Source organism: Rhinichthys klamathensis, unplaced genomic scaffold, assembly GCF_029890125.1.
Source record: "Rhinichthys klamathensis goyatoka isolate OS25496 unplaced genomic scaffold, OSU_Roscu_1.1 h1tg000004l_1, whole genome shotgun sequence".
NCBI classification, from domain to species: domain Eukaryota; kingdom Metazoa; phylum Chordata; class Actinopteri; order Cypriniformes; family Leuciscidae; genus Rhinichthys; species Rhinichthys klamathensis.
Genome location: NW_026606557.1, coordinates 2,178,447 through 2,195,585, shown reverse-complemented (window position 1 = coordinate 2,195,585; position 17,139 = coordinate 2,178,447). Strand labels below are relative to the sequence as shown.

The 17,139-nt window shown below is 37.9% G+C and overlaps 1 protein-coding gene across 3 annotated transcripts in view; it reads left to right on the top strand.

Annotated features, from left to right (window-relative positions):
* The window catches only part of nherf1b (NHERF family PDZ scaffold protein 1b), a 42,598-nt gene extending 25,671 nt beyond the window's left edge, over positions 1–16,927 (top strand). For 2 of the 3 annotated variants that reach the window (XM_056251268.1, XM_056251252.1), the window contains 4 exons: positions 1,551–1,704; positions 9,544–9,587; positions 15,298–15,408; positions 16,699–16,927. In XM_056251268.1, the coding sequence (XP_056107243.1) occupies positions 1,551–1,704; positions 9,544–9,587; positions 15,298–15,408; positions 16,699–16,845 (456 nt within the window). In that variant the 3' untranslated portion in view covers positions 16,846–16,927. The remainder of the gene's footprint in view (positions 1–1,550; positions 1,705–9,543; positions 9,588–15,297; positions 15,409–16,698) is intronic. The other variant, XM_056251259.1, reaches the window with a different exon arrangement.
* The last annotated feature ends 212 nt before the right edge of the window (positions 16,928–17,139 follow it).

The window sequence follows — 17,139 nt, the reverse complement described above, 5'->3', positions numbered from 1 at the left end:
CAGGAAAAATATAAAAATAAGAACAATTGGGCTATATTATCTCAATGATGCCAAAATAGCACTGGACTAAAACACTCAATTCATCTGGATTACTTTCCCAATCTCTTTATGAATTTTTTTTTTTTGTCAACGTTATGGTGGAATAGGCTTTCAATGGAGGGACAGAAATCTCTCAGTTGTTATTAAAAGTCTTACGCCGTGTCATAACCAGACGTGAAGGCAGTTCATCATCTGTCCACACCAGACGCGAATAAATCAATCAAAAGTCACAGCCAATCAGAAGAGCGTATGGGCGGACACAATACATAAATGTTACACCATTTTAACATTATTAAAAATACAAACCGGGTTATAGAAAACACTTGTTTGTTCACAGTTTGAACATTTTTTTATTTCAAAATCGGAGACGAATTATCGATTGTCGCTTTCAGTATGGCTATAAATCTCACACAAAATGATATTCAAACTCACATTCAGTTCTTTTAACATTAAATAATACACATAATCATTATCTCAGATTATCACTCTCATACTCTGTGTGTTTAAAAAAAATAGAAACGTTTCTAATATAGAATTGTTGCATCTCATTGTCACGGCTGGTTTGGACAAAAAACCCTGATTAACATGGAAAAGATACCTTTGGTCAGGACTCGGTGTTATGGGTTTGGAACGACATTGGGTGAACTACGGTAACACTTCAAAGGGTTTGTTCACCCAAAAATGACATTTCTGTCATTAATTACTCACGCTTTAATGTCGTTCCAAACCCGTAAGATCATCGTTCATCTTCAGAACACAAATTAAGATATTTTTTTGATGAAATCCGAGAGGTTTCTAAACCAGCCATAGGCAGCAACATCGATGCTCATTTTAAGGCCCAGAAAGATAGTAAAGACAGCGTTAAAATAGTCCATGTGACTACAGTGGTTAAACTTTAATGTTATGCAAAATACAAACAAAAATAACGACTTTATTCAACAATCTCTTCTCTTCCACGTCATTTGACGTAGTGTAAACAGTGCAGCGCTTCCAGGGTCTACATCAGAACGCCGGCTCACTATTGGCCGACGCTGGTCACGTGATCACCACGACACATGCGTGTGATGCAGGAGCTGGCCAATAATGAGCCGGCGTCCTGACGTAGACCCTGGAAGCGCTGCACTGTTTTACACTACGTCAACAGTGTAGGAGAATGACATGGAAGAGAAGAGATTGTTGAATAAAGTCGTTATTTTCAAAAAGTATTCTCGTCGCTGCATAACATTAGGGTTGAACCACTGTAGTCACATGGACTATTTTAACTATGTCTTTACTACCTTTCTGGGCCTTGAAAGTTGCAATGACGTTGCTGCCTATGGCCTCTCGGATTTCATCAAAAAATATCTTAATTTGTGTTCTGAAGATGAACGAAAGTCTTACGGGTTTGGAACGACATGAGGGTGAGTAATTAATGACCGAAATTTCACCAATTTTGGGTGTGAACTGTCCCTTTAAGTGTGAGTCAGTGACTGGTGCACGTGAATGTCCTCTGATGTGCTGTTTGTCCTCAGGTGAACGCGGTTTCAGTGGATGGGAAGCAGCATGCAGATGTGGTGGCTGCTATTAAAGCCGGGGGTGAAGACACCACACTCTTGGTCGTAGATCCAGAAACAGATGCTTTCTTCAAGAAGTGTCGAGTGACGCCCACCGCAGAACACCTCACAGGTACACACACAAAACATGAAGTAAGACTTCAACAGGTTTCCAGCAGCTGTAACTCCCCATGGCATCTCTCTAGGTGGCGTCTGAGCAGGGGTCACTCAGGCAAGCGTGTCTCTCTCGCTGCGCTGGTTTTGGGTTTCCTATTAAGCAATTTAGTTTGTCCGTCTTGTTTTGTTACCCCGTGCCAACAATCTGCAACAGTGCCAAATGCAGCCATGGAAACTGTGTGTTTGTGTGTGTGTGTGTTTGACACAACTAGATTAGTCATGAGTGAGTGGAGACACGATGTTTACTCGTTTTATTTACCTAGCAAGTTGTTGGCGTCAGCACTAGTGGAAACTCTCCTTAGCTGTTATCACTGCTATTGCGTTTTATCAGTTTGAGTAAACATCTGTTTGAGTAAAAATGGCAGGATTGACCAGATGAAGGCTTTTAGACGTCTCAGGTGCTGCTGTTCTCAGCGAGGCTCGTTTAATACTCATGATCAGTCTGTTTTCTGCCAGAATCACTGCGTTTCGGTTTGAATAGCTCTTTTCTGTTCACAGTGAGGCCGTGGGATTAGCTGTCAACAGGGACAGAAGACTGGGAGCACTAGCTTAGCTAACAACTAGCAACCCGGCTAACAGGGAACGTTCTCATAACTTTGGTTCTGGCAAGGTTCTCTTAAAGTTATGAACAAACATTCTTCCAGTAACGTTAATAGAGTGTTTGTTCAATATTATCTGGTTGTTCTCAAAAGGTTAGCACAAAAACGTTATTTATGGATTGTTTTTTAAATGTCTTCATTCTTTGAACGTTCTTCAAATGTTAAAGTCCCCTTGTGGTGAAAATCAAGTTTTTCATGTTGTTTATATGTCTATGCAGGGCTCATTTGCATATTCGTGGATCCGCGTATACTAAATGAGGCAAGGGTGTAGAGTTACATTCAAGCTATTTTAATGCATGACACATTTTTTGTTTTTTTTTTCACAGGAAAAAAAAGTTTAAATATGTCATTGTAGTGAATAATTTCAGATGATGTTGGCTGTTAATTAATGGTGACATCATCAGGATGTGGTCTGATTCAAGGATCACATTTGAAGTCTAATCACAGATCAGAAGTGTGTTTTGTTATTCATGCGATTAAATATTGTGCTGCTGAAAATCAGACTTTCCGAAAAATGAAAACATGTAGTGAGCAGGAAGTTAGAAACTACAGTGTTATGTAGACACTCACACACATCAATCAGCATATGAAATTCAGCAATTGTGACATGTTTCATGCAAGCATACAAAACTCAGTCCTTGCTCCCAGCATGCATTGCGATACAAATAAATTATGTAGCTGAATTCTTTTACTATTTATATTTGAATATTTTTGATTGTCACCATTGTCGAGGTTTGCATGATGAGCGTTGATGTCTGAAGCGTCTCTCAACTTTTACACAAGAGGTTGTCAACGGTTGAATTTGTTTATTACTTTTTTACTTAATTAAGTCTGTCACGAAACTACAGAAAAAGCAGTTAAAACCACTTTAATGCAGTCATTTCACTGTCAATAAAACAGACATGTTTGTCTGCCTTTTCATCAGTCTATTTATCAATGCATCAAATCAAATCAATGCATCAAATCTTTATCAAATCAATTTATAATTTTCTGAAAACACCTGCAATTACTGAAAGAGAAATAAACTAACAAAAATCAAGGGTCAAGAGACCAACTAAAGGACACACTAATCACCATAATGGTGACTTCAAACCAAAAATGTTCAACCAAACATCAACTAAAATCTAAACCTCTGTTATTTCTCAATAAGAACTTCTGTAGATATATGGCAGAAACAAAATTAGTAATAAATTTAAAGGTGAAGCTGGTAATGCTGTTTGTGGAGTTGTTTAATCCTCCTCTGCTGAGATCTTGGAAGATTTAATGTCATTTATTTTGTTATTTGCATTTTTATTTCGAGCAATATAGTGACATATAACAAAGGCAATACGAAGCATTTGATTTTTAACAACATAAATCAACCAATTGCTCGAAACGGAGTGGGAAGAAGTCGGACTTATTTAGACCCACCCCGGTCTGTTACAGTTAAAGGAAAAACAAGAAAGAAAAACAAAGGTAGCTGCTTCCTTTATTGTTGACATTATCATTACTCTCAATTACAATTTTATTTATACACATGTGAACCCCCCCCCCCCCCCCCCCCGCAGCATATCTTATTAAATACACACCATATGTTTTAGTATGACAATTATAGTAATCCCAGCAGTGGTAATCAGAACACAGCCTATGAAAACATGAATACATCTATACAGTTATAGTGATACCAGCAATGGTAATCAGAATACCTCGAAGGTAAGATAACACGGCCTACGAATACATAAATACAACACCTAGACGATTAAACTCCTTGTACTGTGACAAGACCTTCTGTTTATAGAGTGCTTTAAACTGGTGAATACTTTGACATTGTTTAAGTTCGAGCCCCAGACTATTTCACAGTTTAACCCCGCATACAGACACACAGAAACTCCTCCATGGTGGTTATAGAAAAGTTCCCATAGCTCCTCAAACTGTACAACTGCTCTCTCTGTGTGAATAACTTTTGTATATTAGCAGGTAATAGGTTGTGAAATGCTTTAAATAAGAGTTGTACCGTGTTGAATTTGACAAGGTCCTGTATTTTTAATAACTTTGATTTGAGAAAAAGTGGATTTGTGTGTTCAAGATATTCAGCCTTGTGTATTGTACATACACTCTTGAACAAAATCTTAAGACCGGGGGAAACATTGCAAGTATTCGCATTTCGCGCTGGTGGATCATAACCGGGTTGTAAGTACTGCTTCAAAATGCCAAAAGAAGAAACAGGAGCAAGAGACAAAAAATAGAGAGTAGGCAATTTATTTAAAACTGCATTTAAACTTAAACAGGCTGCAGTTGATCAAAAGTTTAAGACCATAGCCCAAAAATAAACCTACAACAGAACTAAAAGTGTAAAAAAAGGACTCAGTAGTGAGTAGCCCCACCGTTCTTGTTGATCACTTCAAACACTCGTTTCGGCATGCTTGATGGGACTGTTTCCATGAGGTTCTTTGGTGGGAACGTTGCTCCATGTGGTGAAGATGGCTTCACGAAGGGCATCCACGGTCTGGAACTGACGTCCGTTTTTGTAAACTTTCCTTGCCATCCATCCCCAAATGTTCTCAATGGGATTTAGATCAGGAGAACACACAGGATGGTCCAAAAGAGCAACGTTATTCTCCTAGAAGAAGTCCTTCGTCAGGTGGGCGTTGTGAATTGCAGCGTTGTCCTGTTGAAAGACCCAGTCATTACCGCACAGATGAGGGCCCTCAGTCAAGAGGGATGCCCGCTGCAACATGTCCACATAGCCAGCCGCCGTTTGACGCCCCTGCACAACCTGAAGCTCCATTTTCCCATTGAAGGAAAAAGCACCCCAAATCATCATGGAGCCTCCTCCACTGTGCCGCGTAGAAAACATCTCCGGTGGGATCTCCTTGTTATGCCAGTAACGTTGGAAGCCATCAGGACCGTCCAGGTTAAATTTTTTCTCGTCAGAGAATAAAACTTTCTTCCACCTTTCAATGTCCCATGTTTGGTGCTCCCATGCAAATTCCAAACGGGCAAGTTTGTGGCGTGGGAGGAGACGTGGCCTTTGAAGACGTTTTTTGTTCTTGAAGCCCTTTTCTCGCAGATGACGTCTTATGGTTATTGGGCCACAGTCAGCATCTGTAAGTGCCTTAATTTGGGTCGAGGATCGACCTTTGTCTTCACGGACAACCCGTCCTATCCTGCGGCTCAGTGCAGGTGAAATTTTTTGGGGTCTACCACTTGACTTTTTTGTCCCATAACTCTTAGGATCTTTTCAGAAATGTAAAATGACTGTCCAACCTTGGCAGCGATGGCGCGTTGCGAGAGGCATTGCTTGTGCAGCTCAACAATCCTGCCACGTTCAAAGAGAGAAAGCCTTTTTGCCTTTGCCATCAGGAGATCATAGCAGTGTGACTGCCTGAAGATCAATGACACGAAAGCCATATTTTTGTGCAGATTTTACCTTTTTATGCCTATGGTCTTAAACTTTTGATCAACTGCAGCCTGTTTAAGTTTAAATGCAGTTTTCAATAAATTGCCTACTCTCTATTTTTTGTCTCTTGCTCCTGTTTCTTCTTTTGGCATTTTGAAGCAGTACTTACAACCCGGTTATGATCCACCAGCGCGAAATGCGAATACTTGCAATGTTTCCCCCGGTCTTAAGATTTTGTTCAAGAGTGTATTGCCCTTTTTTGTTAGAGAAGTAATGACTGTAAGGAGTTATTATAATTATTTCCCCATACTTCAACACAGTAAGCTAAGTACTGTAGAATCAGGGACCAATACAGGGTACGGCGTGTATTGTAATCAAAGACATGTTTAGCTTTATTTATTATTGCAAGGCTTTTGGAGATTTTGGTTTTTATGTGTCTGATCTGAGTTATCCAAGTTAGTTTATTATCTATTGTAACTCCTAAATTTTTTATTTCAGAGACATTTTCAGTTTGTATCCCATCTATCTCAATCTTTTCCGTATTTTTTAGTTAATTACCAAATAATATGGCTTTAGTTTTATTAAAGTTTAAAGATAATTTATTCCATCCATTTTTTTTTTATATTCCTTAGTTCTTACAACATTAATAACCTTATCATAATTGTCATCACAATAGAAAATGTTGGTGTCATCTGCAAACAAAACACACTTAAGTAATTTTGAAACATTAAATATATCATTGATGTACAAGTTGAATAATTTAGGGCCCAATATTGACCCCTGGGGGACACCGCAAGAAAGGGCACGACAGCTAGATGAGGACTTCTGCACATATTCTATTCTGTCACTTAAGTAGTTTTTTACCTAGTTTCCAGCCAAACTTTTTAGTTTCTTGAGTAGTATTGCGTGATTGATAGTGTCAAAGGCTTTTTTTCAAATCAATAAATATTCCAATGGTCAATTTTTTATTGTCCAGTGCATTTGATAATTTTTCTATTGCATCAATTAAAGCCATAGATGTAGATCTTTTGTTTCTGAATCCATATTGACTTTCAATAATCAATTTATATTTTTCAAGCAGTTTATATTTGTTTTTATAATTTTTAACAGAGATTAGATTTCACCTACAGTAAGACTGTGTCTGGAAGTCAGTTGTAGTTTCTGTTCTTGTTGTTTCGCTTTCCTTCAGTGATTCTGCTTGTTAAAAGCAGGTGTTTGAATGTTTCAGGAACATAATACTAACCTTTATATGATATTCTATTTACATTAAGGAAACTGGACATTTTTATGTTCTTGGAATGTTACAAATCAACATTTCTAGAATGTTGAGTCGTTAGTAAAGATTAAGTTGAAAGAATGTTTTTGGAACATCAAACTAACCTTTTAAAAAACGTTCCACTAACATCAAGAAAACTGGACATTTTAACGTGTCCATAACCAAAACGGAATGTTTGGAAAACGTTCTTAGAACACAAATGTGTTAGCTGTGTAGTTCCATTAAGAACCTTCAACATCCATGGAATCTTTCTATTACACAAACGATTCTTAATTGTTGAAAAAGGTTCATCAGATTATTACATTTTATGTGTTTTTTTTTTTTTAAGAACTGTTCGCTGAAAGATTCTTTGTGGAACCCAAACTGGTTCTTCTATGGCATTGGGTTTTTCAGATTGTAGGATTCTATTCTTTACAGAGTCTTACATTCAGCTGTTTTCTATTCTCTTTCGCACACAGTTGCACTGCTCTGTCTGAACACACACACACACTCTGTCTCTCTCTGCTGCCTGTCAGCCAAATTTGGAAGGAGGACTTGTGTGGTTTCCAAGGTGCTGGTCTGGAGTGGCTCTCAGATTGCCGTATTGGGACTGAAGGGCATTTGAAGTGTCCAAACAGCCAGTGATGTGTGTTTTGTGCCGATCAGGGGCCAGATGGATCTGTGTTATCATACCTTCCCTGCAGTTTTCTGCCACTCATATATCCTTCAGACGGCGGTAGAAAGATAAAGATTTAGAGACAAGAAGGCGGTAAGGGGGTCGGGATTATTTTCCAATTCTGTTATCTGCCTCACTGCTTTACTCTTCTTCTTCTTCTTCCTAGAAAGTATGGCTGGCGGTAGGAACATCTTTTTTTTTGGAACCAAAACATATTTAATGTTACTTAAGTACGAAGTAATATGTTTTAAATTATCCAGTCACTTAATTACTTTACAAATGAAAGGTACTCTTGATGATCATGATACATTTTTTGAGCGCACATCAATTAAATCCTGTTAATGCAGGAAATTGTGACGTTTCTTTGTAACCACAAACAGCCTACAGTTACACTGTGTGACCTCCAGTCACAAGTAGTGTGTTGTGACCCTTCAAATCTTCAAATCACTGAGTATAATTGTCCTCTAGCGTATAAGAAAACGGCTAACTTGTTTACAGTAAAAGACTTACGGTTGTGGCAAGTGCAAGTGTACAGCACCACAAATAAATGTTTTAAACTCGCAACTGTCACACTGTTTGCAAAGTATTTTTACAGAGAAGATGTGGTATCATTATTTATCAGAAGTGTGAACTTACATAAAAATGTATACATTCACAAGTTAATATTTTTATAGTTTTACTGGGAAAAAGTATTTTTTCTTAAAAATAAAGGCAATTATGATTTTCATGTGCAAAATTCTAATTTTAACGTGAGATGTTCATTAAAAAAAATTCTGGATTTTTTTTTTATCTCAGAGTTGGGGAAATAAATGTATTTTTACAGAGAAAATGCAGTAAAATTTAAAAACGATTTCACTTTAAAAAAAAATTATATTTAAACTGCTAACTTTCCCTAAAAATACAGATATTCAGACCACTGGAAAAAAAACAGGCCATCTTTCTTAAATAAAGGTAAATGTCATGAAGTTTAACATGAGATTTCCATAATTATACATAAGTGATTATTGAGCATTAGTAAAGGCACCTGATGATGATAACAAACTGAATCACAGAAGGAAAAAGGAACAACAAGAACAGAAAACAAGATTATTTTTCTTACCCCATTGGCAGATAATTGTTTTTAGCTGTTTTTTTAATTTTTTTTAAGAAAACAAGACATAATTTATAACGTTTCTAACGCATAATTTCAAATTTTCTAACTAATCTTGATTTAAGTTTATATATATATATATATATATTTGGACTGGAAAGAAGACAAAACTACTAGAAAAGATTTTTTTTGCAGTGTACATTTTAATGTTTCCTCGTCATTACCTACAACCATGGCCTGTGTTATTTGATATTACATTTAAAGTTCATATATATTTTAAATCTACTAAATTGCAACTTTGTCATTACAAATGTGTAATTACAAATATATTGAGCAGTAACTTTAACCGTATTTCAAAGACAACAGAAGTAGAAGTATACTAAAAGTGTACGTCTTTTTCACAAGTCCTTTATCTCTCATGTCAGGTTCATTCGTTAAAGTGTAATCCACTATGGAGGCCTCTAGATTTATTTCCCTGTGGAGTTGTGGGGGTCGACAGGTATCCAGGTATCACGGATCTCACCACGGTGATTATCGGCATCTGAATAATAAATGAAGCGAATACCTGTGCTGAGTATGTAACAGAGTCGACATCTGCTCACTGCAACCCGAGGAGGAGTGAATGTCATACTAGCTATTCTCTTGGTGTTTGGAAGTGTCTTGTTTAATCTGTGCGTCCTGGCTGTCTCTGATGAGGAGCATTATTGGAGAAAGTGTCCCGCCTGACAGACGCAGATGTACTAGGGGCAGTTGTGTGATCTGTGACTGACCCGTGCTGCTTCTGTCTGCCCCGCAGGACCGCTGCCTGAACCTGTGCTCAACGGAGACATGGAGGACAAGGTAAGACAACCGCTCAAATGACAGAATACTAGCAGGCCATATTAAGGGCATAATTCAACAACATTAAGTTCTGTCATCATTTTCTCACTTTCAGTCTACTTTTATGTACTTATCAGAGATATACAAAATTATCCTTGTGTAGTATACAGTACTTGGTTTATAAATACAGTATATGTGGCATATATTGTAGTTAATTTCAAGTCTACTTTAATATAAGTCTACTTATAGTATAAGCATACTTAAAATGCATAAACTATAAGTATGCTTTTAAGTTCACTTAAAGAAAGTATTCTTCAAAGTGTACTTACAGAAACTAAAAAGTGAGCTTTATGTAGCTATTAAACTAACAGTTCACCGTATAGTTGCAATAAAGAAGAAAATCTTAAAGTCCCCCTGTGGTGAAAATCAAGTTTTTAATGTTGTTTATATGTCTATGTGGTGTTTTTGATATGCTTTAAGACAAACCATGTGTAAATTCATAAGTCGACAGCATTGCTGATTATTTTCTCCTTAAAACTGCAGTGAACCAAAGACAGTCTCAAAAACACGGTTTGAAATCGCTGGTGTTTCTGACGTCACACACTACTGTTTAACCAATCAGATCAACGTGTGATCGTCAGCGAGTGGATCTCTGAGCTGAGTGAGTGAGTGGAGGCGGGGCTCATTTGATCCATAGAACCGCGTATACTAAATGAGGCAAGGGTGTAGAGTTACATTCAAGCTATTTTAAGAAAAAACGCTTAAATATGTAATTTTGGTGAGTTTTAAGGAATACATTTATTGACTACAGGGGGACTTTAATGTTGTAAATTAGTTGTGTACTAAAAAATATATATATTTTGAAAAATGTTGGTACTGTAACCAGTTTTGGTTATCATTGACTTCCATTGTATGGACAAAAAAAAATCATATATTCTCAAAATATATTTTTAAAGGGCTTTTCACACTGCGCTTAACCCCGGGTCATCATCATTCTAAACCCCGCTTTTAAACCTGTGTTATCATCATTCTAATCCCCGCTTTTAAACCTGTGTTATCATCATTCTAAACCCCGCTTTTAAACCTGTGTTATCATCGTTCTAAACCCCACTTTTAAACCTGTGTTATCATCATTCTAAACCCCACTTTTAACCCCGGGTCATCATCATTCTAATCCCCGCTTTTAAACCTGTGTTATCATCATTCTAATCCCCGCTTTTAAACCTGTGTTATCATCATTCTAATCCCCGCTTTTAAACCTGTGTTATCATCATTCTAATCCCCGCTTTTAAACCTGTGTTATCATCATTCTAAACCCCGCTTTTAAACCTGTGTTATCATCGTTCTAAACCCCACTTTTAAACCTGTGTTATCATCATTCTAAACCCCGCTTTTAAACCTGTGTTATCATCATTCTAAACCCCACTTTTAAACCTGTGTTATCATCATTCTAATCCCCGCTTTTAAACCTGTGTTATCATCATTCTAAACCCCGCTTTTAAACCTGTGTTATCATCTTTCTAATCCCCGCTTTTAAACCTGTGTTATCATCATTCTAAACCCCGCTTTTAAACCTGTGTTATCATCATTCTAAACCCCGCTTTTAAACCTGTGTTATCATCGTTCTAAACCCCACTTTTAAACCTGTGTTATCATCATTCTAAACCCCGCTTTTAAACCTGTGTTATCATCATTCTAATCCCCGCTTTTAAACATGTGTTATCATCATTCTAAACCCCGCTTTTAAACCTGTGTTATCATCTTTCTAAACCCCGCTTTTAAACCTGTGTTATCATCATTCTAAACCCCACTTTTAACCCCAGGTCATCATCATTCTAAACCCCGCTTTTAAACCTGTGTTATCATCATTCTAATCCCCGCTTTTAAACCTGTGTTATCATCATTCTAATCCCCGCTTTTAAACCTGTGTTATCATCATTCTAAACCCCGCTTTTAAACCTGTGTTATCATCATTCTAAACCCCGCTTTTAAACCTGTGTTATCATCATTCTAAACCCCACTTTTAACCCCGGGTCATCATCATTCTAAACCCCGCTTTTAAACCTGTTATCATCATTCTAATCCCCGCTTTTAAACCTGTTATCATCGTTCTAAACCCCGCTTTTAACCCCGGGTCATCATCATTCTAAACCCCGCTTTTAAACCTGTTATCATCATTCTAATCCCCGCTTTTAAACCTGTTATCATCGTTCTAAACCCCGCTTTTAACCCCGGGTTATCATCATTCTAAACCCCGCTTTTAAACCTGTGTTATCATCGTTCTAAACCCCGCTTTTAAACCTGTGTTATCATCATTCTAAACCCCACTTTTAACCCCAGGTCATCATCATTCTAAACCCCGCTTTTAAACCTGTGTTATCATCATTCTAATCCCCGCTTTTAAACCTGTGTTATCATCATTCTAATCCCCGCTTTTAAACCTGTGTTATCATCATTCTAAACCCCGCTTTTAAACCTGTGTTATCATCATTCTAATCCCCGCTTTTAAACCTGTGTTATCATCATTCTAAACCCCACTTTTAACCCCGGGTCATCATCATTCTAAACCCCGCTTTTAAACCTGTTATCATCATTCTAATCCCCGCTTTTAAACCTGTTATCATCGTTCTAAACCCCGCTTTTAACCCCGGGTTATCATCATTCTAAACCCCGCTTTTAAACCTGTGTTATCATCGTTCTAAACCCTGCTTTTAACCCCGGGTTATCATCATTCTAAACCCCGCTTTTAAACCTGTGTTATCATCGTTCTAAACCCCGCTTTTAAACCCGGGTTATCATCATTCTAATCCCCGCTTTTAAACCTGTGTTATCATCATTCTAAACCCCGCTTTTAACCCCGGGTTATCATCGTTCTAAACCCCGCTTTTAAACTCGGGTAAAGGAACGTTTCACACTTGTGATGCAGGATTAGCACCGCTTTTTACCCGGGGTTTGGAATCCCTTCTCCGGAGCAGGGCTAGCACTGGTTTTGTGGTGTTAACCCCAAACTTGTACAGTGTGAAACAAAGCGGTGTTAGAATGACATGACTAGATGCTTAGGAACCAACAACTGGCTTTGGTCAGTCATGAAAACAGCAGCTTCAACGCTTGAGAGGAAAAATGTCAAACGGCGACAGAAAACGTGACAGTGAGCACATTTACATGCACCCCAGTGTGCTGATAACTCACAAATCTGATAACTAAAATAACTGATAACTCACAAATCTGATAACTCACAAATCTGATAAGTAAAATAACTAACTGCTGATAACTCACAAAAATCAGCTTATTGAAATGTCCGGGTTTACATGCAAACCAATATTCAGACATGTGCATTGTCGGCTTATTAAGCAATTGGGTTAAGAACGTGCATGTAAACGCATTATATAGTATGAGGATGCGCAATCCAATTCATCCAATCAGTGACACTGACACTACAAATATGCAAATAAGGACATTAACCCAGGGTTTAGGAATGTACCGTGTGAAACGTCAGCTTATGAATACCCAGGATTAAATGTTAACCTTGGGTAAATCATGAGCAATGTGAAACGTGAATCAAGATAACCCAGGATTCAGTTTACTCTGGGTTTATTAATGACCCAGGGTTAACTAGTTCAAGTGTGAAAAGCCATTATGTGTTTCATTGAAGAAAAAAAGTCATACAGGTTTGGAATGACTTAAGGATGAGTAAATGATGACAAAATGAAAAATTTTGGGTGAACTATCCCTGTAACACATTTGAAATATAGAGAAAATCAAGCTCAAATGTGTCATTACAAAATGTGTTGCTTTAATAAAATTGAGCATCATGGACAAAATCTGGTTCGTTTGTGATTAAATATCATGCCTCCAAATGTTTTATTTAGTAAAAAGTTCTGGTTTTAGATGTTTTGAATCTAACCAGCGAGAAATGAAATGAGCAAATACTGTACATTTTTTCTCAGTTCTTAGCCATGTACACTTTCCTGTTGGGGTTTTATTTGTTATTCTGTGTGCTCTTTAATAAATAAACTCAGCAAGTTGAATAGTTTGTATTAGCCTATGCCTGAACCTAGTTCTCATAGCAGGAAAACAAGAGGTTTCTCAGAGGTTATTGGAAACCTTTACATGTTTTGATATTAGCCTATTATTGAAATACAGTATTAGCCTATAATTAGGTTTAGTAAAGTCATCCCAAATATGAAGGGAATGCCTGCGGTTAAAACTGTGTATCATACACAATTATTGTGATTATGCCAATGACGAAAGTTACAAAAGGCATGACAGAAGACCATTAAAGGTTGAAGATTAATCCTTTATTCAGAAATTGACATGATTAATCGCTATTCTGGAGGGATTTAATGTAACTATAGTGCTCAGAGCTGATGCACAGTAAAAGGACTCCATGTGGTGACACACACGTGTAATATTTCTCACATTATGCCACCCCAATGATGATATATCTGTAGTTTTTTTGTGACAGGAGCAGTTCGACTGCGAGACAGAGACTGCCTTGAATATGTCGCCGCTAGTGACACGATGACGCGCGCTGTTCGACACTAATATGCAAGACACACTGTCATACAGGCTAAAAAATATATTTTCAATAAAAATAAGACGAGATTATGAGGCAAAAATAAAATTTCCAGTGTGGCCGGTGATATTTACTTTTTTGAATACACCTTCCATTTTTGCGTTCATCCCGCTGGAGTTGACATGGATGGATCAGCCACTCATTGCTGGAGTTAGTACGTTTTGAGACCGTGTCCCCAGAAAAGAGAGAGAGAGAGAGAGAGATAGAGACACGCTGGGGACGGTTTCTCTAAAGAGGGAAAGGATGCGGGATGCAGGGATCCTTCAGGTTCTGGCTAATGGCTGACGTGTTAGATGTATCTGGCTGGAGGGAATAAGGGGGCGCTGTCAGCTGTCAGAGGAGGAGTATTGATGCCTGGCTAATGCTGCCCACTCATAGAGTTAATAAAGCTCAGTCTCAGAGGCACACACACACACACTGCGGCTGTCACACGGTTCAACACAGGCTCAAGTCTGACCCCTACTGCACAAACCGCAGGATGGGCCCTCTCATACACCCGGTGCAATGCAGCGCCAGGCAAGTGTGTTTTGCTAGTTTCAGCCCGACGCAGTTATCATTTTCACGTCCTGCGCCACGTTGTTTAAAGGTGAACTAAGTAACTTTTTTACCTTAACCAAACAGCTTTGGAGTCATTGTAATGTTTAGATTACTGATTTCGTGTTGAATGGTGGTCGTCTCGCACCCCCCTGGTGCCTGTGAGCCGCAAAACCACCCTTGCAACTTTGGGCCGGCGGTGATATCAGGTCTCGCGAGGTAACGAATTGCTTTACGGCAAAAAACAGATCTGATAAAATTCTGACAAAATGAGCATCAAACAGAAATAACCCGGCGCCGTATACATGTGGTGTTCGAGGCGCACATACAATACAGACTGCCGACAGTTAAACACGGCGCGCGCAGCTCTTAAAGGGGCCATACCTTATTTCCACTCGTTACAGCGTCCATCCTACTGAACAGGTACCGGTGTACAGGGGGAGGGGATCAGGCCGTGAGTGCGAGCCATCTCTGCGTGAGTGCTATTCACGACAGTACAAGTACTCCACAGCGACTCTAGGGGTCGCTGTTTGACAAAAACGGAATTCCTACTTAGTGCTGCTTTAAATAGGGCCTAATTTCTCTCACATGACATCTGACTGAAATCTGCCTTCTGTTTAGGTAAATGGGAATGTGGCCAAAGAGGTGGAACTGAAGGACTCAAAGTTATCAGTCAGTCCGTCCCCTTCCAACGCCTCCTCCAACGCCTCCCTCGTGACTCCGCCGCCTGAGGTGAGACTGAGGACCGCAGACTAACATACTACTCTCGCTGTTTCTGCCATAGAAAGACACGGGGAAATCATAAGAGTAGTATGCGGTTCTGAATTCAGCACGACTATATGCTGTTTGCACCATGCAGATTCTTACTTTGCCAAAATTTGCAGTAAACAGACTGTATCCTACAATACAAAGCGTTGCATTTCCAGTGTAACAAATAAAGTGGAAGTAATATAAACTTAGATTTTTGTTCTCATGTTTTTGACTCGGGGGTTAAGATATGTTTACACAATTTATGAAAAATTTATGAAAAATGCAAAATAATGTTATTAATAGCTTGCACTTGCAGAATTAAACATGCACAATGCAATAGACATTATGAGATAAAAATGCTCTTTATTTTTAAAAAAAAGAATACTTTAATAAGAAAATAATATACTTTTAAAAGAATATACTTAAGTGATAATTGAATGTAATGTTTTGGAAACTTGATAATAACATGATAGTTATAATTATGAAAAAAATGTCTAATATTAAAAAAAATTCTTAAAATCTATTAGTCGAACTTGATTGTTTTTTTTCAACCACTCATCATATGTGATTTCATAATTACTTCTATTGTTCTTGAATTATGGTTAAAGTTACTGCTGAATGTGCTGATAAACATTTATGATCAACTAAAATATACTTTAATGTCTTTTCTATTGCACCTTGAATGTTATCTATTTGAATATATTTGTAATAACATATTTGTTATGAAGACGTTGCAATTTAGTACATTTAATATATTTTAACTTTAAATGTAATATTAACACAATACAGTTAAAATTATAATCAGTTACTTCACATGTGCTTATATGAGTGCTTCTTTAAAACATGACAAAAGATCAAAACATGAAAGTAAAACTTATTACAAAGTGCAGTTTTAAAAGTCTACTTAAGTGTGATAAAAAAAGTCATGAAAGTGTCTCACTTTAAGTGTATTTAAGTATTCTTTCATTTCAGTAATATTATATTATCTGCACATACAGTTTTGTTTAAAAATTATACTTTTTGAAGTGCACATTCAATACAATTAATCATTTTTTTTTCACTCTTTGACATTTATGCATAATGTTTCACATGCTATTTAAAAAAAAAAAAGTCAGTAGTATACAGTAAAAACTTTCTGAAACAACCCCTAAATGAAATATTGGGAAAATATTTTCCATCAGAACGCTGTTCCACACGCTTGTAGCAGATCCTGAGGGGTGACTGTTTCAGGGTATTTCATAACTTTTTGTTTGTTTGTCTTCCTCCCTGCAGACCGTGGAGCCGTCCATCAGAGATGCTATCCCAGAGCTCAGTCTGTCCTTACAGCAGGTGAAAGAGCGCGCACACCAGAAACGCTCCAATAAGAGAGCTCCGCCCATGGACTGGAGCAAGAAAAACGAACTCTTCAGTAACCTATAGACCTCCAGACGATTGTCCATCCACTCATCCATCCATCCCAGAAGCAACGTAGTGTCGGCCCACATCTGGGCCGTGTGGAATCCATGTGTACCGGATGTGGGCCGGATCTGGGCCGACACTACGTTGCTGTCTGGGATCCATCAGCTCTGTTTAAGACTTGATGAAACAGAGCAGATCTTATAATGAGGTTATCATTAAAGTAGGCTCAATATGATGTGTGTACAGTGTGTGTGTGTGTGTATAAATATATATATGCACACACAGATTTATATGTATTCAGAATTGTGTATTTGA